The sequence below is a fragment of the Macrobrachium rosenbergii genome, chromosome 24 (genome assembly GCF_040412425.1).
Source record: "Macrobrachium rosenbergii isolate ZJJX-2024 chromosome 24, ASM4041242v1, whole genome shotgun sequence".
Taxonomy (NCBI): Eukaryota; Metazoa; Arthropoda; class Malacostraca; order Decapoda; family Palaemonidae; genus Macrobrachium; species Macrobrachium rosenbergii.
The window spans coordinates 36,481,853-36,505,971 of record NC_089764.1 but is presented as its reverse complement, the minus strand read 5'-3'; the positions used below and the strand labels follow the sequence as shown (position 1 = coordinate 36,505,971).

Here is a 24,119-nt window from a genome sequence, read left to right as displayed (position 1 = left end):
ATTAATGTTTATATGCCCTGGGAAAATAATGATACTTTTGATCCATACTGCATGATCCCAGTTGAGTTACACAGCATTATACACAATTCTACTGCTGATAATATTTATATAATTAGGGACCTGAATTCTCATCCCATAAAACAATTTTATAATGAAGTTACTCGCTCCTGTCAAAATCACGCTCTCCAAATTAGTGATGTAAGGCACCTCCCTCCCTCTTCCTACACCTATGTACAAATAGAATGGACACAATTACAACTTCTTGGCTGGACCACTGCATCACGCCTCAAAACCTCCATGATTCAAGTGTGACCTGCAACACTTGCTGCGATCTCGCAACAGGCTACAATCACATCCCCTTACAGGTGTTATTCAGTACCCTATCCCTCCCTACCATGAACCCCTTAACTGATCACCTACCTGCTGTTAACTGGGACTTTAAAAAGCACCAGAAAATCAGATCCGTTAGGGTCATCACAGAAAATAGGTTGTGGTCAATAGTTCAACCAGCAGATGCCTTGCTTTGCACTAACCCTAAATACAGAAATGGCCACCATAGGAGAGAGCTGAAAGAATTCTATTCAAATATATCTGCTATGCCTGCCTCGGACAGGAATACCTTTAGATTTCGTCGAGGTAACTCTCATAACATACCTGGCTGGAATAACTTGGTTAAAGGTCTGTATACACATTCAAGAGAAATGTTTTTATTGTGGAGGCAAAATGGTAGCCAAAGGGAAGGACACTGTGCATTGCTAATGAGACAGGAGAGAGCGTAGTTCAAACTTGCTCTTAAGCACTGCAGAATAAATGAAAAGTGACTAAGAGCTGATGCAATGTGACTAAGAGCTGATGCAATGTTTACAAAGTTAAAATCTGGTGATTACCCTTGTCTTTGGAAGAACACTCAATCCCTAATTCCCATAACTAAGAAGCTATCACAGAGAGCAGGAGAAGCTGTCAGTGACAAGGTTATCACAAGAATGTGGAGCAATCACTTCAGCGCTATCCTGAATTGTATAAATGATAAATGATCAAGACTACCAAAGGAAAGTAGATAACCTCCTTACTGATAACGTTCAATTTCATTTTGCCGATCGTATCACGCCAGGTAACATCAGCAATGCCGTAAACAACTTACCTAACAATAAATCACACAGCTGTGATGGTCTTCATGCAGAAGCTTTCAAATTCTGCCACCTGATAATTTATATTTTGCTAGCTGCCCTATTCAATGTGTGCATAATTCACCAGTTTCTTCCAGACTCCCTACTCTTAGTTCACTTAACATCATCACTTAAAAACATGCTACAGGATGCAGCTGACCCTGCAATTATTGCCCAATAGCAATTACTGTACTGCAATTGCATCAAAGATACTTGAGTTGGTTCTTTTAGCGAGACTTCTCCCCTGTCTAAACACTACTGACAACCAGTTTAGATTTAAAGCAAACCACTCAACCGACACCAGCATCTACATCCTGAAAGAATTGCTGAACTATTACCTATCATCAACTTCTCCTGTTTTCCTATGTTTTGTAGATGTGAGAAAAGCATTTGACAGAGTAAAATACCTGAAGCTCTTCCTGAAACTGCACAAAAGAGGTGCACCTCTATATTTAGTTGGCATTTTATATTGCTGGTTCTCCATAGAGCAATTCTGTGTCAAATGGGGTAACATATTGTTGTACAACTTCACTCCCTAAATGGGCTCCGGCAAGGGGGCATTCTCTCCCTGCAGTACCTGTTTAATATGCATACAGATGCCTTGAATGTCAAACTGAACTCATTCATTCCTAATTGGTTGCACTATCAACGAAACAACAATTAACAACCTCCGTTAAACCGACAATATGGTTCTGATTTCCCCATCAGTGCAAGGTCTCCAACTACTAATTGACACTTGCCACAGATATGCAGAGGAATTTGATGTCCTATACAACAAAACCAAGACCCCAGTAGAAGCCAAGACCCAGTGCATGTCGCTGCTCCCAAGATCGCTTAAGCATATTGCAGAACCACAAATTTTCCTCAGAAACCATCGTCTGGAATTCAAGCATAATCTGTATTTGGGCCATGTCATCACAGACAACCTAAAGGTTATGACAGACATAAAACAGAGGCATCGTAAACTATGTACAACTGGCAACATGATTGCAAGGAGGTTTGCCTTTTGTCACCGAGACACGAAACTGCTGCCCTTCCACTCCTACTGCTACAGCATACAGTATATGGGTGTTCCCTTTGGACAAACTATACCCAAGAGGCCATGAGACCTATCACCATTGTTCACAATGACATTCTGAGACGCCTCACCAACACTCCTCGCTACCACTCCACCAGGCAGATGTTCATAGAAAACTGTCTGGATAATTTAAAAATCATTCTTAGGCGAACAATGACCAGTCTGATCACCCGACTCAGAAACAACAGCAATTTGCTCACACATAGCATCCTAAGCAGTGAGGCAAGAAGATGATCTAAAATGTGGGAAAGATGGGATAATGAGGCGCCTGTTCTATAAATGATGTTATCTTCCTTCACACAGGGGTGGCCTGAGTTGCTGTGTAGGCAGTCCCTGGGACACAGCACGGGTTCCATTCCAGCGGCATGCCACAAGTCGGAAAACTCTGTAACTCATATTTAGAGAGAGAGAGAGAGAGAGAGAGATTTTCTCACCTTGTTATAGCATCTACAGCTACACTGCTCAGAATCCTAGTTATGGTGTTGTAAATCTAGTCATAGCATTGAGTAATCTTAGTTATGGCACCACAGTCCTAGTTACAGAGAGAGAGAATCCAAGAGAGGTGCCGAGAATTTTCCGAACATCATCTACAGCATAACCTGGAACCAGTTTTTGCTGTATGTTTACAAAAGTGCCGTAAGTCAGAGCCAATGTAACCCAGGGACTGCCTTATAATCATTCTCTATTTCTGCAATTATTAAGTGTCATTTGCAGATTCTGTTGTTATTATTATTATTATTATTATTATTATTATTATTATTATTATTATCATTATTGTATTTCTACATTTATTATTATTATTTTTAATATCACTATGATTATTATTATTATTACTGAGAGATGCTTTTTTCCTCTTTTCATAATTAGCCTTCTGGACCTGACTTCTGTAACACCTAAGGTCCCTAGCTGGAAATTTATTGTACGCAATCTGTTTTTTTTTTATTTTTATCATTTTCAATATTTTTTATTATTTATTCTCAATATTACTGTCATTACCATTATTATGAATACTATTTTTTCTACTTCTTCAGCAAATGTGTGGATATTGCCAATTATCACTTTCATTATGTCATCTTGTTTATTTAGACTGTGTATTGTATTCTCCACTTTGTATATTCCATGTAGTTCATAGCCCTGAGCTAAAATAAAGGATATTATTATTAATTTCTTTCAAACTTAAAACTCAAGTTGAATGGAACTGAACTGAATATAGAATTTAGGCCAAAGGCCAAGCACTGGGACCTATGAGGTCATTCCGTGCTGAAATGGAAACTGACAGTACGAGGTTTGGGGTGTAACAGGAGGAAAACCTTGCAGTTGCACTATGAATCAACTCCATGGAAGAAACAGAATACAAAAGGAGGTACAGTAAAAGGAACGAAAGGGGTTGCAGCTAGGGGTCGAAGCGTTGATGCAAAGAACCTCAAGTAATGCCCACATTGCACCACATGAGACGCACTGACAGCACTACCCACCTACAGGGTAAAATTCAAGTGACCCAAGTTTTTTATGGTGCCAATTTAGAAATATCCATTTGGGTAACTTCCAACCAAGCCAAATACTTTATAGAAACTGAAGGATCATTTGACCTTTATAACTAGATTATTTCTTGGATATACTGTTAAGTTCTCAAGACAATGGAATATGTTTATTATATGACCCTCAGAAATGAAATGCTATATGAGAAAAGTGTAAGCTTAACACAATAAGAGGAGAACATCTCTTAGCCTTCAATATTTTCGTAAAAAATATATGGAACTTACTTTTGCAACTATATATATTGCATGTGGTCTACTTGCATGAATAACCACTATTTCAACAGCCTTCCCTTCCTTGAGAGGTGACATCTTGCAATTCTCATACATAGGAATACTCTTTCCCGGCAGCTCACATTCACCTGTTATGAAATTTATTCAATACTAGATATTTCAGATATATTACAGCTTCTCTGACATTGCTCCTTTTTTGTATTATCAAGTAAATATGCTCTGAAATAAACATTTGATAAATACACTGGGCATATACAATATTTCAACCATACCAAAAATCTTCAGTCCACCAAATAGGCAACTACAGTGTAAAGCAATTCTGTCTCTTCAGTCCCTTCACAAAACACTGAAAACAATTCCTTTAACAACATTACTTAATAAATATTACACTACTATTTCATAAAGATTTCAAAGGTCAGAAGTCACATTTCAAGACATTACTTAAAATAAGATTGGCAATTTTACTTACCAGGTAACTTTGATTTTCCATCCTTAGTTGCCAATGCCTCTTTTTCCATACCAAAACTGCTCTTACTTGAATTTTCTATTCTCCTTACCTGAAGATGGCTACACATGCGATCATTCAATAGCACACCATTATCAAACAACTCAAACTGAGAGCCATCTCCTTTAAGTGACCGCATCTTGTAAGTCTTCTCACCCATTACAAGAGACACCAAGTAACGTTTCATTTCTACATCATTGGCATCTACTCTGGCCAATTTGACTTTCAGCGCTACCACAGGAGTTTTCATCAGTTCCGCTTTAAAAACTCGAACGTTACTACGAGAGATGACGTGTGAACTTCCAAAGTCAACAAAATGAACTGCAATTTCATCATTCTTAATGTTTTTCACCTCCGAGCGGTACCAAGTGTCACCACTCTCCCGATATCCACACACTAATTCACCAACCTCAAGTGAAGATGGAGTTTCAGCTGAAAATGAAGGTTAGAAAATCATTAATGAAAATGTAACCAACTCTAAATGAAAACACTAAAGCAACTACAGCTAGGCCACATGAACTGATCTGTATTTAAAGACTTTCAAAAGCACAAACTAATAACATTTCACTTGTCTAACAATATGAAACAATTTGAAACAGGTTCAATATCAATGCTAACAGAATGGTAGTTTTCTCATTCATTACAAAGAAGACCAAATGGTATTTTTCAGTTTATAACCTCTATGTACAGTACATTTATACATTAGAACAACTATTTCTTCAATAATTCTGTATAAGCATTCCCATCATCTACACAAAATTTACAAATCCCAATACGGCAATCGTAATTCCATTAGCGTACAGAAGCATCTTCCTTATTATCACATTAACTCCTAGTACTGTAACTACTACTCTTTTATGTTCTTAACTGCCCTTTATATCTTCAACAGTCACTTCCTCAAGCATTCTCAAAATTAACACTAGCCTTCTCCACTCATGTCATTCAGCTCTACCTATCTTCTATCTTTCACTTTCAACAAATATTTAAAATATTCACTCCAACACACGAATGTTAACACTTGAAGAAAATATTTCCATTTGTATCTACTGGAGAAAATATCTTCATTGGCATCTTGTAATCTGAGATAGATTTGATTAATATCCTTTGTTGCAGCACTGACCATCTTATAAAGCAGAAGCTTTACTCTTCCTCAACCTTTTGTTTCCCTATTTTTATTTTTGCTTGCTAGCCTTTCTTCTATCACTCTCTCTCTTCTTGCCTGCTCTACCAATTCTCCTCTATACTGGTGCATGATCTTTTGTCTATTGCAGATGAGCTTCAGATAGCCTTTCTTTGACTAACTCCTTTACTTGCTCATCCCATCACATTTTGCATGTTCCCATAAACATTTCCTCTGGTCATACCATCCAATAAGAGTTTTTAATAATCTTCTACTCTCGTGTCTGTAATCATAGGTCACATCACATCCACTCCCTCTTTAGAAATATGCTTTTCTCACTTCCTTACTTACTTTTCAACAAAATAACTTTCTCTCAAGTCAAGTCCATCCATGTCCATCTTTCCAATTTATCAAAACTTCTGCTTCAGAAAAATGATGGTCAAATATACCTGGGCAACTCTTCTTTAACATAACACCCAATGACTTACTCTTCCATCTACTTAGTGAAGTGCTTACAATTTCATCTAGTAACATTTTCATGTTCTCTCTTTCCTATGCACAGTATACATGTGAATAAGCTCTTCTGTAAACCATGTACAGTATCCACATCAATCAAATACCCTTTCCAAACATTTCCAGAATACACTCACCATTCCCATTCACTACATGGACTCTGTATCTACCAACAACCCTACTTCTTTCTCTGCTGCCTACTTTAACATTCAAGTCACTTGGCACAAGCACTCTATCATATCCTTCAGAAACCCAGCCAAAACATTCTTTTCCACTCATTCTCCTCCCACAGTTAATTTTAACCATAGGATCCTCGACTAACAGACTTTCACTTGTCCTTCAAGTCTTCCTGACAATACAAGTGCTATCCCTTTACGTTACCAAAAAATTTTTGCCCTTCAAATTCCCAAACAACCATCAATTCACTCTGTGTCAGCCAGTGCCAAAAAATCCACTTGTTGCAAAACAAACCCATTACTCAAGTGTCCATTTTGCTTGCCACAAAATTACCCAAAAATTTCTGAAATAGGTAGTCCTTACAATAGGGGAGTACTGCATTTGTACAGCTGGAAACATTGGCTCTCAGCCATCAACCAAGCTCATTCAATGTTTGTCTGTCCTACCATCCAGACATTGCATACCAGACTGCTCCAGCTGTTGCACTAGACTTCATGTGCTTTTTATTTCATACACCTGTTAATATAAACTTTTCCGACTTTGATAAGTAGCAACAATTCCAGTACAGTGGTAGTTGAATAAAAACAACTGTGATTTTCACATTATACAGTAAACCCCCCGTATTCATGTTCTCATGATTCGCGGACTCAGGCATTCGCGGGTTTCTCTGTGGAACATATCTACCCATTATTCGCGGAAAATTTGCCCATTCACAGTACTGTATTTTTCACTGAGAAATATTCACTAATTACTGTATTTTCATATAATTTTCATGAATAAATGCACTTTTTGTGATAAAACTATTAAAATACTCAGGTATAAGCATTTCTACAGGGTTTTTCTTGTGTTTAAACAATCAAAATGGGCAGTTCTAAGTGTTTTTAGAGGGGTTTTAAGTATTCGTGGATTTTAGGTATTCGCGGGAGGGGGGGGGTGCGGTACGCATCCCCCGCGAATACGGGGGTCCACTGTACTGAGTTTTTCTTAAGTGTTCAGATAATCCTTTGGGCGTAGATTATTCAGGGTCTTGGACGACTTTGGTGCTTTAGCAAGCTGATTTTTGTCATTAGGATAGTTAATGTTCTATTTTTTACCAACAGTTAGTGCCTATTCAGTAGTCTTATAACTGTACACCCCAGTATCTTGAAGTTTATGAAATTAACTAAGTTCTTCCCTTACTTTTCTCAGTACAGGCAGTCCCCGGTTTACGATGGGTCCGGCTTACGACATTCTGAGGTTATGACGCTTTTCAAATATATTCATCAGGAATTATTTCCCGGTTTATGACACGTTCCAGGGTTACGACACACCATACGCCAATCCGACGGAAGAAATATGGCTCCAAAATGGCAGAATAATAAAAATTTGGAGGTTTTTTGATGAAAAACTCAATAAAAATGTAGTTTACATCGTTTTCAAACCGCCAAAGCATTAAAAGTAAGATTTTCTTAGGATTTTTGACGATTTTTCGGTTTACGCCGCAGCGTAAAAACAACCCCCGTCTAAAACCGGTGACTGCCTGTACTTTATTTTCTAATGGCTTTGCATTTATATTTACCAAATTGTGCTTACTTCTTTTTGGTTACCACGAATGAAATCATGCGTTTGGACAATATTAACCTTCTGAAAACACGAAATCACCTCGAGAATTTGATGCATTGAATTTTACAGCAAAGACCACTATAAAAGTAAGACTTTTTCAAGCTGCAGAACACATTGTAAAAAGCAACTATTTTCCATTCAACTGAAAGTGAAATAACTTCAATTTGTTTTCTTTACTGTCTTTTCAACAATACTTGAACATAAGCAGTTAATTAAATTCTAAAAAGCTTTAGCAAAAAACAACCTACATACTTGCTCAGAGCACACTTGACTAGATGAGGAATCATCATAAAGGAAGAATCCTTATGCAACAAGGCTGGAGTCATGACAGCCGTAGGCAAGGTGCGACAACATGGTATTTTCATTATAAAATAAGTTTTTAAATATACTTACCTGGTAGTTACATATATATAGCTTTATCCCGCCGATTAACATACAAGGCACGGCAGAAATTCAAAATTCATGGCAATCGCCGATAGATGGTCAGGTGGCCATATCTGAGCGCCCTCTACCAGGTAATTAGAACCATTCCCAATTGTCCTCAGAAATTCCATGCCCTGTTCTCAGAGGGGAGGAGGGAGGGACCTTTTATATATGTAACTACCAGGTAAGTATATTTAAAAACTTATTTTATAATGAAAATACCATTTTTAAATATCTAACTTCCCTGGTAGTTACATATATATAGCTGATTGACACCATTGGTGGTGGGTTAGAGAACCAAAACACCGTTGGGAATTCGTATAATTACTAAACACTAAATATTAGCTGTAAACATACTCTGGTTCTTACCTGATAAGGAAGCTGGCTTCATAATTATCCTGCCTCATTCGCCTGCATTCCTTGAGAGACCCAGCGACCCATCCAGGGGGCTGTAGAAAGTCTCTATGGGGCTGTCACACGGTCCTCAACCTTAACATGACTAGACCACCACCCTTGCTATCCTGGCATAGCCATGGACAAAGAGCTGACCACCTGACCCACTAAAATCACTAAATAACACATTCCATAAAACCTAATTTAGACTTGCAACCCCAGACTGTGGAAGGTTGCAACAACCTTCACAGACAACCTGTGAGTTCAAATCAAGAAAAAGGCAAGGGTATAATACAAAAAAAAAAAAAAAGGTTATAGGGTAGAGGCAGTAGTACCCTCTCCAACTACGGCGCCGAGGCAACGTGACGGACCCAGGAACAGCAATCCTCATATTGGGTCTGTACTTCTTTCAGGTAACAATCTGCGAAGATAGATTTGCTTCGCCAAAAAGTCGCTTCCAAAATCGATTTCATAGACCTGTTGTGTCTATAAGCCATCGAAGTTGCCACAGCTCTTACCTCGTGCGCTTTGACTTTGAGGATTGGAAAGCTTTTCTCGTCACATTCTTGGTGAGCTTCCCTTATTAAGTCCTTGATAAAGAACGCCAGTGCATTCTTTGATAAGGGTAACGAAGGTTTCTTCACTGAGCACCAGAGGTGATCTGTCTGGCCTCTCATGTTTCTGGTCCTTTGTAGATAAAATTTTAGGGCCCTAACTGGACAAAGGCCTCTCTCTTTTTCCTGTCCTACTAAATGAGACAGCCCTGGTATGGAAAAAGATCTGGGCCATGGTTGAGAAGGGTTCTCGTTTTTAGCGAGAAAACCAAGTTGAAGTGAGCAGACTGCATTTTCCCCATTGAAGCCTACTTTCTTGCTAAAGGCTTGTAGTTCTCCTACCCTCTTGGCTGTAGCCAAAGCGACCAGGAAAAGGGTCTTCTTAGTGAGATCCTTCCATGAAGCCTTGTCGAGAGGTTCAAACCTATTCGAGGTTAAAAATTTTAGGACTACGTCCAAATTCCAAGAGGGGGTCGGGTTGTCCTTCCTCTTAACTGTCTCAAAGGACCTTATGAGATCCGTGAGGTCCTTGTCTCCCGACACGTCAATATTTCTGTGACAGAAGACGGAAGCAAGCATGCTGCGGTATCCCTTGATGGTAGATACTGCTAGGTTTCCTTGGGTTTTCAAATGCAGAAGAAAATCTGCCAGTTGAGTTAGAGAGGTACTGGAAGAGGAAATGTTGTTTTTCCTGCACCATTCCCTGAATATGTCCCACTTTGATTGGTACACCTTGTGTGTGGACGTTCTCCTCACTCTCGCGATGGCTCTTGCAGCTTCCCTTGAAAAGCCCTTCGCTCTTGCCAGTTTTTCGATGGTCGAAAGGCAGTTAGGTTGAGAGCGAGGAGATTTTGATGGTATCTCTCTATATGTGGCTGTCTGAGTAGATCGTTCCGACAAGGTAACGATCTGGGGTGTCTACTAGCCACTCCATCACCTCCGTGATCCATGGTCTCATGGGCCAAAATGGAGCTATCAGGGTCATGCGGGCGTCGTTCGACTCTCTGAACTTCTTCATGACTCTGTCTAGGGTCTTGAATGGAGGAAAAGCGTACATGTCTAGTCCCTCCCAATTCATGAGGATGGCGTCCACTGCCACTGCTTCCTGGTCTGGGACTGAGAGCAGTAGACTGGTAACCTCTTCGTTCTCTGTGTCGCAAAGAGGTCTATTGACGGTTCTCCCCACAGATTCCAAAGCCTGTTGCACACATCGTGAAGTAAGGTCCATTCTGTCGTGAGAACCTGTCTTCCTCTGCTGAGAAGATCCGCTCTGACGTTCTTCTCTCCCCTCTATGAAGCGGGTGATCAGAGTTAAGTTGTTCGTTTCTGCCCACAGCAGGAGATCTTTGGCTGCCTCAGTAAAGGGAAACGAACGAGTGCCACCCTGTTTCCTGATGTTGGCCAACGCTGTGGTGTTGTCTGCGTTGATCTGTACAATCTTGTTCTGGACCTTCTCCTGAAAGTGGACTAGTGCAAGATGAATGGCCACCAGTTCCTTGACATTTATATGCCATTTCTTCTGATGGTTTTCCCATAGACCTGAGATCTCGCCCTTCCCCAGCATTGCACCCCATCCCATGTCCGATGCGTCTGAATACAACATTAGGTCGGGGTTCTTTTGTTGAAGTTCGAGGCCTAATTGAAGTTTTTTGGGGTCGTTCCACCAACTCAAATGTTTTTTGATTCCCAGAGGGATCGGAATCCACGTCTCCAGATCTTGGCCTCTTTTCCAATAGCTTGACAGATGGAACTGAAGTGGACGTAGATGTAGTCTTCCCAGGGAGACGAATTGTTCGATCGAGGAGAGGGTCCCCAGCAGACTCATCCACTCCTCGCCAAACAGGTCCATCTCCCTAGAAAGAGCTTCACCTTTCTAAGCAATCTAGAATGCGTTTCGGGCTGGAAAAGCCCGAAAAACCACTGACTGAATCCTCATCCCCAGGTAGATGATGTCCTGTGAAGGCGTTAGCTGCGATTTGGCTAGATTTACTACCAGACCTAATTGTTGCATCAAATTCATTGTAACTTGAAGATCCTCCAGACACTTTGCTTGCAATCTGGCTCTGATTAGCCAATCGTCCAGGTACATCGAAATCCGTATCCCTTTTAGATGTAACCAGTGAGCTACGTTCGATGCCACTCGAGAGAAAAAACGTAAGGAGCCGTGCTTAGTCCAAAACAAAGTGCTCTGAACTGATAGGTTGTCCCGAGATGCACAAACCTCAGATATTTTCTGTAGTTCGGGTGAATTGGTACGTGAAAATACGCGTCCTGTAGGTCTATCGAAAACCATCCAGTCTTCCTGTCTGGTGCCTGCTAAGACTGACGCAGATGTCTCCATGGCAAACTTGACTTTGCTTACGTACTTGTTCAGTGGACTTACGTCCAGAACTGGTCTCCAACCCCCGAGTTCTTGGGTACCAGAAAAAGTCTGTTGTAAAACCCTCTGATGAGAGGTCCTTTACCTCTTCTATTGCTGCTTTTGATAGCATCTGGGTCACCTGTTCTGAAGAGCTGCTGCTTTGCTCCCCGAGTAAGTAGCTGTCAACTCTAACGGTTCTTGTGAAAGAGGGGCTTCCTTAGGAAGGGAATCTTGTATCCTTCCTTCAAAACTTCGACTGTCCATACGTCCGCTCCCCTTTGGCTCCACTCTTGCCAAAAGTGGGATAACCTGGCTCCCACTTGTGTCTGGAGGTTGTTGTGATCATTTCTTGGATTTGGGTTGCTGCTTGGGGTTCTTACGAAGTTGTCCTCCAGCAGCCATTCTCTGACTTCCTCTCGAAAGGGCTCTCCCACGAAAGGGCTGACGCGTGGAGATGAGCTTCCTTGTCCTTCCTGGCTAAAAAGTTTGCCGGAAGAACTTTCCTAGCAGTCCTTGTGATCAGATCTTCCGTTGATTGTTGCGCAAAGGGCTGCTGATAAGTCCTTAACCAGCTCTGAAGGGAAGAGCTGTTTAGATAAGGGAGCATACAACAGTTCAGATTTCTGAGCTAAAGTCACTCCAGAAGACACGAACGAACACAACATAGCTCGTTTCTTGATAACACCTGCTGTGAAAAGGGCAGAAAGTTCGACCGACCCGTCCATCACAGCTTTATCAAGACAGGCAATAAGGTGCATTTGCGTGTCATTCTTCTGATCTGAAACCTCTGCAAGAGCTGCAAGAGTCCAGTCCATCAAGCTGAAGACTTCAATAGTTCTGAAGACGCCAGCAAATGATCCAACTCCGAAGTGGACCACAGAACCTTGGCTTTAGTCATGGCTGTTCTCCGTGAAGAGTCAACGAGTCTGGAGAAGTCCCCTGGGAGGAGGCAGGAACTCCCAAACCGAGAGCTTCCCCAGTCTCGTACCACACGCTGGATCTAGAAGCCAATCTTGTCGGGGGAAAGGAAAAAGTTGTCTTTCCTTGTTCCTTCTTCAAAATCCAATCATTCAGTGTCGAAAAGGCTCTCTTCACTGATTTGGCCAACACTGTCTTCTTGAATGAGGAAGACTTCTGGGGTCTACCCATCAAATATTGTGAGGGAGGACTCCGAGGTACGGCCTGATGAAAATCGTTAGGAAATAAGTCCACCAAAAGAGTAAGAAGTCTTTTCAGATCAGCGGCATGAAGAGTTTCTTGAGTTTCCTCTTCCAAGATCTCTTCCAAAGGATCCGCTATTCCGATGTCGAACGAGAGGGGGAAACGTGTGAATCGTGGCTGCTTTATGCGTGCGCCACGCATGCGTCCAACTTGCTGCGAGGGAGCTTCGCGATCCTTGTTCCCTCCCGTCACTCGTGCGGCTTGTTGCGGGAAGCGCCTATGAGCGCTGCAACTTGCCGCGAGTTTGCGTGTGCTGGCTGTTAGCGTCTTGTTGTTCTGATTCTTGCCTTACCCTCTTCTTGGGTCTGTTGACGTCCTTAGATTCCTTCTTGTGTGTTTCTTCTCTTAGTCCTTGCGACTTGTAAGTCAAAAAGAGACACAAGGGACTGCTGGACTTCCGACAAGAACTTTACTTGAGGTGCCACTTGCTGCTGGGAAACAACTGGAGATGGCACTGCACGAGCTTCCACAACTTCGGAGACTCTAGCTGGGATCTTTTGATGAAGAGGTGGTGACGCAGCTTGCGACACGTCCCATTCTGGGGCGGGGAGAAGCGTGAACTGAAGTCATGTATACGCCTTCTTCCTCCGACGAGCTATGCGTCTTACGCCTCTGTTTAGGCGCAGAAACGCCGTCTTCTTCCGACAGGAATCTCTCTGGAGAGCTCCATTTGCTGCAAGAGGGTTGTTGGAGCGGGAAGGGGGACCTGCGCCTCTTGATAGGTCTAGACTCTTGTGATTGACGCCAACCACGCCTGGGTCTTGCGTCATCCGAGGAAGACGAACACGCCCTCATCTCGCCTTTCCTGCGGCGAGGGGAGCATCCTGGGATGCGTCAACAGGATCGCCGAGGGGACGCCCGCTCGTTGTTCAACGCCTCTCACCTCCCTTAGCCTGTCAACGTTCCTTCTCCCAGGGGTTGGGGAGCATGGAAGAGGTCTAGGGCTAGGAGCGTGACAGACACGAACGGACGCACCTCCACTGCACTAACAATGTCACTGAACTTTTGTTGCAAACTATGCACTGCCCCCACATCACTTCCCTATCCGAAGAAAGGGATTGTACAGAAACTCCTATGGCCGAAATAGCAGCCATTATATCCTTTAAAGACGGATTACTTACTCCCGACTCCGCAGGAGGATCGGGTACTATAGCCTTAGGGTTAGGATCAGGAATATTAGTATCAGACAAGTTAGAAAGGACTTGACTATCAGAAGACCTAGCTGAAAGGACACTGGAAGATCTAGCTCTCCTAATTCTGTCCTTTTCCAATCGCCTCACATAGCGATCATACTCTCTCCACTCTTTCTCGGACAAACTTTCACACTCCTTGCATCTATCATCAAGTGCACACACATGATCTCTGTATTTCTTACAAACTGTGTGGGGATCAAGAGCAGCCTTGGGAAGCCGGTTCTGCATCCCCTAACACACATTCTAACAACAGGGTCAACCATCTTGAAAAGCAAGTACAAAGAACAATTGTAACAGTCAGAAACCGAACAGATAGGCTAACAATGAGAAACGAAAAATCCAGGGAAGATCCAAAATCAGCGAAAGCCATCAACGAAAAACCAAACAAGTAATGGGTACTTCACCAATTGTAAGTAAAGCAAACCAAAGTAGAGCGAATTTCCAACGTGTTGATAGAATGACGGCAGGGAATTTCTGAGGACAATTGGGAATGGTTCTAATTACCTGGTAGAGGGCGCTCAGGTATGGCCATCTGACCATCTATCGGCGATTGCCGCGAATTTGAATTTCTGCCGTCGCGCACGAATCGGCGGGATAAAGCTATATACGTATATGTAACTACCAGGGAAGTTAGATATTTAAAAACGAAGATTTTTGGAAGAATCACAACCTGTGGTTTTGGATATATGGCATTTATACATCTGTTTATGAGCATAAGGGAACCAGTGGTCAATGCACAAGTCAACACACACATACACGATCCACACACACACGGTGAATATGTCTTCTTGGGGAATTTTATCCCTTGGTTTTTGTGAAAATAAATGTCAGGAATCAATTGAACTATAAGCTAGGTCCTAAATTTGAAGGTTTTTTTTGGGTTGCAGAAGTAAAGAAGGGAAATAGATTTGTGGTTCTGGATGAAAATACGGAAGTGTCTCGGTTGACACATAATTATATCTAAAATTAAAAAGACAGGTTAATGGGAATCTTATGGGTTAATTCCTGTGATGTACTGTGGTTCTGGCCAACTCCATTACACACCGGTCTGTCCAGAGTTCACTAGACCCAAGGTTGTGCTCCGGAAATTGTGTTCGGCTATGCATTTTTTCACCTTATAGTTTCAAGACCCAGTGAACAATTTTAGTTTCTTAAAATTTTAACAGGAAGGCTTGTACTTTTGTTTAAATTGGGAGCCAGTAAGCCTCTTGCTAGGCGAGAAGGTAGGAGTAGATTGCTAGGCTATGCTGTAATTGCCGTGCTGTTTTTTCTTGTTTAACACAGTGAATTAGTGTTAAGGCAATAATGTTAGACAATTTTCATACTGAAACTTATTATACAATGTCCTTTTAACACTGATAAATAATATGAAATTACTGAATGGGTAAATTGGGGTAGCCTAACTTCTTGTTTATGAAACACAGTTGTAATCACAGTTCCCAATCGTGCTTGACTTACGAGCCTTGGTGTTTATGAAAGGCCAGTATTTTCTTTGCAGTATTTTATAATCAAACTAAATGGTATTGTGATATCGACAGTTCCCGTTCTCTTAATATTGGGGTTCTTTCCAATGTTAAAGGAATACATTCATGTGGATCTACTTCCAACAGGTATTACTCCGCCGATAGTGACGTCACTGTGGTATATGGTATTTAGCTTATATCCACATTATACTGTTCTTTTACTCTTACCTGTGGAAGAGGAAAGATGGTCTTTTAATGTGTGTACGAAGGTCTCATTTTCATCGTTTTAGGTTGAAGATGTTTTCGGATGAATTAGACGACTTCCTCCTTTGAGTACTTTATTAGCTGAATGGACATCTTAAGCCCGAGAGCGATAAGCAGAATGCAAAACGCATCAAATAGGATCATAAGAAACGTATGAGCATTGAAACAAAAGGAATCTTATCCTATATACATGAGGTAGAAAGCATTCCTCCGAACAAAGGGTGATCCTTGACCCGTCAAATTTGAACAAACATATTGTTTGCATAAATTTTTATATGTACTGTACCTATTTTATTGGGGCCCAGGAATGAAGGATTTAACTGGTGGCCTATCTAGATGATTGGCTAATCTGGGAAGCCACCAGAGAAGTGTGCTGACGAAACCTGAGAGTGGTAGTTGACAGACTCCAGTCAAAAGGTTTCTTGATAACAAGTCCCACCTTATATCCAGTATACCTTTTCTGAGGCTGGGACTTTGTTGGGCTACTCTTTGTGGCCAGCTGTCCCTTCCCAAAGCATTCAAACCAGAATAAGGAAGGACTTAGAAGATTCCTTGCACAGCCCAGCTTTTCCAGATGACAATTGGAACAAAGTCTGTGCCTATTACAGATTGGGTCCATGGTGGATCTAATCCTGAGATTGTGACTAGGATTTAACATAGTCTGGCTCTCACATGCCAGGAAAAGGCTTTGTGATCACCTTCATCTGAGATGGGGAAGATACTCTGTCCGTGGACCTGGAAGGGGTCTCTAGCAAACAGGCCGACCTGACTCCACCGTTTGTAAAAGTGAAAATTGGGGAGGCCATTGGGAGGATTGTCAGTTAGGGAGAAGATGGTCAGTTGCTCAGAAGGAGTGTCATACCTGCTTCCTGGGGCTATTGGCTATCTTTCCATTTCAGAAAACTGAAACCTCCAAAAGGGACTTTCATTTTGTTCATCCTAGACAATATGAATGCATTGTCTTACATAAAGAGGTTAGGCTCATGCTGAGCTCCTCTTAAGTCTGTAATTGCTAACAAGCTTCCATAATCCAGAAGTGGACTGGTTTGCCACATGCGAGAACCATCAACGTCTTTAAACCTGGACATTCAGGCAATAGCAAGAGATGCATTCCTACAAGACTGGAACAAACGGAGGATGATATATCTTTTCCTTCATTGTCCCACATTTCAAAAGTTTTGAACAATCTACTAGCTTTCAATGGAACCGCTTGCCTGGTAGCCCTGAAATAGCCAAACGGTCATTGGTTCCTTATTTCTTCAAAAACAGGCAAAAGAACAGATTTCATTACCATTTGTCATTCTTTCCCAGACAGAAGGAGGGAAGTCGCCTAAGCATTCTCCTTTCTGAGCCATGACCTTCACATGGAATTTTAAATCTAGCTTACTGTGAAGATTATTTGCCTAATATTGCTAGGTGCCTAGTGCAAAACTATGGACTTCATCTATCCAACATCAATACATATAGGAAATGTGGTTAGATTGCCCCCACATTGAGACCCCAGTTGAAATCTGTCAAAACAGTTTTACATATGCTTATCTTTTGAGGTCAAGCACCTTGCTATTTCAACAATAATGGCATACAAGGCAACACTGGAGGAACCCTTGCCTTAGGATTTGGAATTTATTCTAAGATAGAAATTGTTAATTCCATTCTCCAGTCTTGTACACTGCACAGGCTAGTTCCGGCAAGGTTTCCCATAACCCGGTCCCTGAATAAGGTTCTTAGACCCCTGTCATCCCTCAATTCATGGGTCCAATACAACTACAACTCATATGCTGTAAAGGGCAGTCTTCTTGACTGGTTTGGTATTGGGCTCGGATTAGCGTACTGGGCTCTCTTGGACAAGGACACTTCACCACTAATACACCTACCTGTCATTTACTGTTGTCTCCTGGCCTATCATTCCTGTCCAAGAATGAGCATTTTTAGAGGGAAAATCCCTTTTCTGATAAAATAACTCAGTATTTCATATAAAATATTATGCCTGGTAAACTTAAGGTTTACCTAAATGTCACAGCAAACATCCCAGATGGTCCTATTTTTCCTACACCTTATCACGAACAAACCACCCTCTCTACATGGGCTGAGAATTATTTTAATGGCCCTCATTAAAAAGGCAGGCCCTCACTCCTTTCCTAGGTCACATGACATCCAAGGTGAGTATATTGTTAACTCTCTTCGGAAGTGAAGGCACAATAATCCTGCAACCAGACCTGACATACTTAGGTAAGTCACTGTAGAACCACAATGGATAATAGTACATTTATAGGTTTGTCTCTCTCCTGTTCTTTACTGCCAGACCCGAATTGGTATCCAGAATAAAGAAAACTGTTGATAAACTGTGACTTTACCTTGAATAAAAAATTTCTGAAACACTATTGACATAAGTGGTGGTCATGCTGAGATTTTGCTGGGGATGGTGCAATAATTGGGCAACCAGACCTGACATAATTAGGTATCATAAGTCACATTCGAACCATAAGAATAATAAATACTGTTTATTGGTTCATGTGTTCTTCCTGTTCTTTATTGACAAACCCTATATGTATCTGGAATAAAGAAAAAGGTTAATACCCTGTGACTATACCTCTACCCAAAAATTATCTGCGTTGTTGGGATTTATCTATTAGGAGCTCAAGCCATTTCGTCACCTGTCAATTTCTTCTGTAAGCCCCTTTGAGGATGAACAGCGGCTACTCTATCAAAAAACAGGTTTCGATATAGGGAAAACCTATTTTTGGTAGCTGCTTTCCCTGACAAAAAGGCATGGGGCTGGGGTGAGCATTTATCTTGCACAGACCTGGCATGTAATGAAGTTGGCCAGAACAGGCTGTTGCCACATCTGTGCGAGTAAGATGAGTCTAGGTAGTTGTTGTAGGTCAGGAGATAGAGCCCTCCTGTCCCGAGTCCTTTATATTCTATCACTGTGCCAACAAGCACTATTCTGGACGAGACCAACTATAAGAGACTTCTCTGTAATTGGTTGGTTTGTCTTATGAAGCCCTGGGGGGTCCATGAGAGTGTAATTCCTCTGAGGACTCACAGCAGCTACCAGAAATAGGTTTTTCCTACATCGAAACCTGCTTTTTAAGTAAGGGTTAATATATGAAAATATGTGAAACATAAAAATACAGCAAAATGAGCTTCAAAATACATAAAAAAAAAAAATAAACACTAAAACTAAACACTACAATTTCAACTGGCTGATAGAAAAGCTTGCTAGGCCTGGTAGAAAGGTGGCCGGTAATCAAGTTGCAGAAAAAGTCACAATTTTGGTTAGGAAAAAAGTCACAGGAAAAACAAGTCATATTAATTTATGGTGGCAGGTAATAAAGTCACAGTTCGTCGCTGGGTGAGCGGGTTCTGTTCTCAGCTACCACTCTGTTGGTTGCGAGTTCGAATCTCCGACCGGCCAGTGAAAGAACAAGAGGAATTTGTTTCTGGTGATAGAAATTAATTTCTCGCTATAATGTGGTTCGGATTCCACAATAAGCTGTAGGTCCCATTGCTAGGTAACCAATTGGTTCTTAGCCACGTAAAAATAAATCTAATCCTTCAGGCCAGCCCTAGGAGATCTGTTAAGATACATTAAAAAAAAAATAAATAAAGTCGCAAGTAAAATTCAGAGAAAAAGTCACATTTCGGCTAAGAAAGAAGTCGGGTAATCAAATAAAAATATTCAAGTCAGTCACAATTTATTTAAGGACCATAAACTATTAAAGTAATAAAACAGAAAATATTTTAAATCCAGTTATTAACTGACAATACATCAGCATTAAGAGCACTGAATACTCATGTAATGCCATGTTATTATGTAATCGTTTTTCAATCTGTACATATTATGTACAGGCAATCAATAACCGACTTGAATATTTTTGTTTGATTACCTTGCTGTGCTCAAGATATTGAATAAATTGTGACTTTTTCACATACCTGTAATGCCATAATATAAAAATATTGTCATCAATAAGTACAAGTCATGTATTATCAGTTAATGACTGATTTAAAATATTTTCTGCTTCAGTACTTTGTTTATGGTACTTAAATAAATTGTGACTGATTACCTGACTTGCTTTCCTAGCCAAAATTATGACGTTTTGTGATTTTATTACCAGCCACCATAAATTAGTTTGACTTTTTTCTGTGACTTTTTTACCTGGACTGTGTAGAAAAGTATTTAAAAATATTACGGTACATTTCAAAGATTAATTTTCAACCACATGAATACTACTGTACATTACCACACTCAATTATACAGTGATGAATTTACTTACTGTAAATCACAACAGGCACAAAAAATTAGTCCTACATAAATGAAAAGAGGAAGAAAATTACCTTTCTCACAGTGATTACTGATGACTGAACACATCTCCTGAATTTCCTCATCAATCAGTCCCAAACAATGAACGTATAAAATGTTGTTTTCTCCAACCTCAACTGGTATCACATTGTAGTCTTTGTCTTTTTCCAAGCTGATACTATGAAGGTCTCGATACCAAAATTTTTCCTGACCATTTTTCCCCACAGTTGCAATTTCTTTTTTAGTATGGCCAACTGCATGACTCTTCAATGCATCAGGCTTAGCAGAGCTGGATTCTTTGACATGTTGTGATACGGTTTTAAACTTGGATATATCATCACAAATGATATGATCTGGACTGGTTATAATTTCCTCATCTATGACATTTTCATTCTTCAAGGGATTAGTTTCATTGCTTGCAATGGTATCATCATTATAAGGAAGAGCCAAATACCATGGTCTAAGAATGTAATTACATAAGTGAGAATCATCACTATGTAACAGTGCCACTTTTACTGCTCTAGGTTTCTTTCCAGTCACTTTGAATGTTAGCTGTTCATCCACAACAACTGTGTCCTCCAGTAACTTCTGTGTATTATTACTTAACTCACCATGAAATGTAGCTACCACAGCAAGACCTGGCAAGGTAGAAAGTTTTCCTGGTGGAAGAGGCTTAATTTCTAAAACATTCTCACAATTGCCAAAGTCAATATATATAACACTAAAAAGTTCATTTTTCTTTCCATACACATATGCACGATACCAGCTTCCATCTGCGACAGATTTTGCAGCAATAAGAGACCCAACAACAGCCTCAAAATTAAGCCTCAAACTACTACTCTCTAGGATAGCAGGAGCTTCTGTAAGTAAATAACTTGCTGATTCTGTCATGGTAAGAAGCATGAAGTTCTTGCAGCTTTCCTTAGTTGTCACAAGTCCTAAAAGAAGTGAATCCAATTCTATGTTATCAAAAATGCAATGCAATTCCTTAAATTCTAACATGGGCCCATCAGTTTCCTTGGCATCCTTGATTGCAGTACCAGATGATGATTTAGTTAAGCTTCTGGAAACAGTTTCAGTGTTCAAAATGGCTGCAGTTGCCTTCCAAGTTGAAGAAGTTGTGGATGGGTTTGCTGTGGAAACCAATTTGTTTTCTACTTTATTCATAATAGGAGGAACTTTGTTCACAGAGTCAGGTCTTCTGTTGATGGATACTTTTGAAGCTTTACCACTGACATGTGTGTTCATAGTTTGGTTATTAGCCTGCACTTGGTTTTGTTCTTTCATCCTACTGCCAACAGTTTTGTTTTCCTCACTTGGAAAAGGTTTTCTCAGATTATTTTGATTTCCTCCCATGAATCTACCTTTCCCTTGATCAAGAAGGAAGTTCTTGTTTTCTGCCAAGTTGGGTCCTTTACAAATGACTGACTTGTCACCACAAAATTTTTGTCTACTTTCACAATGCAGAGATACAGCCTCTGCATTTCTGTTACTGCTGAGACCACTTATGGCTTTATCATTTACTTCTTTAGATTCACTTAGCCTTAATGACCCTGTTTTTGGAACTTCATTTTCCCAGGTGGGAGGTTCATTATTGTTAATGCCACTACAAACTCTCTTCTCCATTTTTGAATTAGCTTCTACCACACTGTCTTTTTGTAATGGTTTGGGCAATGCTGTACAGTCCTCACTAGTTTCACTACTAATGCCATCAAAGTTTTCTAAAGGTCTGAAAGAGAAGAAATAGAATTTACTATTGCTTGATATTTAAACAAACAAAAATGATCAATCCTCATATTACAGATTCAAATATTTCTTTTCTGCATCCTGTTGACATACCAAGACATTAGTGCTGCTGACCTGAAACTGAACAATGCAGGTGTACATAAATGTCAGATACAATATGCAATGATAATTAATGATTAGCTTGAGCACTGGAAATCTTACTAAAACAAAAAGATTTCCCATCCTTAGCATAAGGCCTACTAACTTGCTATGAAGGACAATTCAGTAAGAAAAAAGAAAGCTATATTTTACTGTACTGTACTAAGATAAAATAACTTGCTAAGAAGGACGATTCAGTACAGAAAAGGAAAGCTACATTTCACTGTACCAAGATTAAATAACTTCAGTGAATTTAAAGGTTTTATTACAGTCAACTTGTGTATTTAGTGAAATACAGAAAATATACATTAGCTGGAAAACCATACATGGGATCAAATACTGCTGCTGAATCATGGACAAATGTGTGTAAATATGAAAAAGCCAAGAAAAATATTTAGCATATCACTAAGCTAAATTATACAAACCACTGCTTCATAAGTAAAGTAAAAGCATATAATTCATTACAGCATAACAGTATAACTTTTAACTTACGGAGGCTTACGGCAGCTCTTCGAGTGGCTAAACCAGTCATCAATCTGACATACTTTTGAGCAATAAAAAGCTTTGCAAACTGAGCATCTCAATTTTCCAACAGAAGAACAACCTTCAGCAACACAAGGGCGGGGTTTCCTCCAGCCAACAGACACACAACCTACATTTATTTCCACAGCAACCTGTCAAAAATTCATTCATTAGTACAGAAGCTCAGTACTCTGGGGTTAATGGGACCAAATAGGTACCTTATTCTGTACCACCAAGTGGCCAGCAAAACATACTATTAAAACATAAACATCAGTTAAACAACCTAGACTGTGCTTACCATTGTTTTTCAAGTTTTTCTACCCTCAATAATGTTCAAACAATCATGAGCTTACCATTGTTTTTCAAGTTTTTCTACCATCAATAATGTTCAAACAATCATGATAAAAGACATGAATTTGTTCGAGTAGGTATTCATCAAAATGCATTAATACATCATACAGAATTGAAGAAATTTTTTGTCATATCTTACACTGGCCTGCCATTGATTTTCAGTTAGGCTAACGTAACTGATCAAGAAATTTCTTTACATACATATAGTACCATGGGTAGGTTACAACCCTCAATAATGTTCAAACAATCATGAGCTTACCATTGTTTTTCAAGTTTTTCTACCATCAATAATGTTCAAACAATCATGATAAAAGACATGAATTTGTTCGAGTAGGTATTCATCAAAATGCATTAATACATCATACAGAATTGAAGAAATTTTTTGTCATATCTTACACTGGCCTGCCATCTACTATGATGTATTCAGTTAGGCTAACGTAACTGATCAAGAAATTTCTTTACATACATATAGTACCATGGGTAGGTTACAACCCTCAATAATGTTCAAACAATCATGAGCTTACCATTGTTTTTCAAGTTTTTCACCATCAATAGTTCAAACAATCATGATAAAAGACATGAATTTGTTCGAGTAGGTATTCATCAAAATGCATTAATACATCATACAAAGAAATTTTTGTCATATCTTAACTGGCCTGCTATCTTTTGTATTCAGTTAGGCTAACGTGATCAAGAAATTTCTTTACATACATATAGTACCATGGGTAGGTTACAACCACATACAAGATTGACAACCATGTATTTTTTTCATGTGAAGTTTTGGTTTTCTTGAACCCTATCACCACACCTGTGCATAAATTTATGGAATTTACAGTAATTACTGTATTAAAAACTTATATTTCATCTTATAATAATTCTACAAAAATATTACAGTACTTTCATTTGTTAACGAGATTTAGCACTTGCTTACAGCAATTTTCTATCCATGATTTTTTACTTCTGCAATTCCAAATGTTATTCAATTTATACGGGAAGTTTGCTGCAAAATCTAACATAACACAGTCAAGGTAGTTGAGGATGAAAAAATAGACAGTGCCATTACGCAAATGAACAGAATCCTTCACAAGACACTTTACTACACTAACCTTTCCTGATTCAAATACTGTAATGATGAGCCCTTTTTTTTTTTTTTATTTTTTTTTTGATGAGAAGCTGATTTCTATACCAATCACCATAATACAGCAAAAACATATACTGTACACTACAGGTATAGCAACTCCCATATGCAACTTCTG

At 39.9% G+C, this 24,119-nt stretch overlaps 1 protein-coding gene across 1 annotated transcript in view; it reads right to left on the bottom strand.

Moving 5' to 3' along the window:
* The window catches only part of LOC136852023 (tudor domain-containing protein 1-like), a 114,770-nt gene that overhangs the window by 34,190 nt on the left and 56,461 nt on the right, over positions 1 to 24,119 (bottom strand). The window contains exons 9-12 of the mRNA XM_067126496.1: positions 22,483 to 22,664; positions 20,142 to 21,835; positions 4,483 to 4,950; positions 4,008 to 4,141 (exon numbers count right to left, since the gene is read on the bottom strand). Coding sequence (XP_066982597.1) covers positions 4,008 to 4,141; positions 4,483 to 4,950; positions 20,142 to 21,835; positions 22,483 to 22,664 — 2,478 coding nt within the window. The remainder of the gene's footprint in view (positions 1 to 4,007; positions 4,142 to 4,482; positions 4,951 to 20,141; positions 21,836 to 22,482; positions 22,665 to 24,119) is intronic.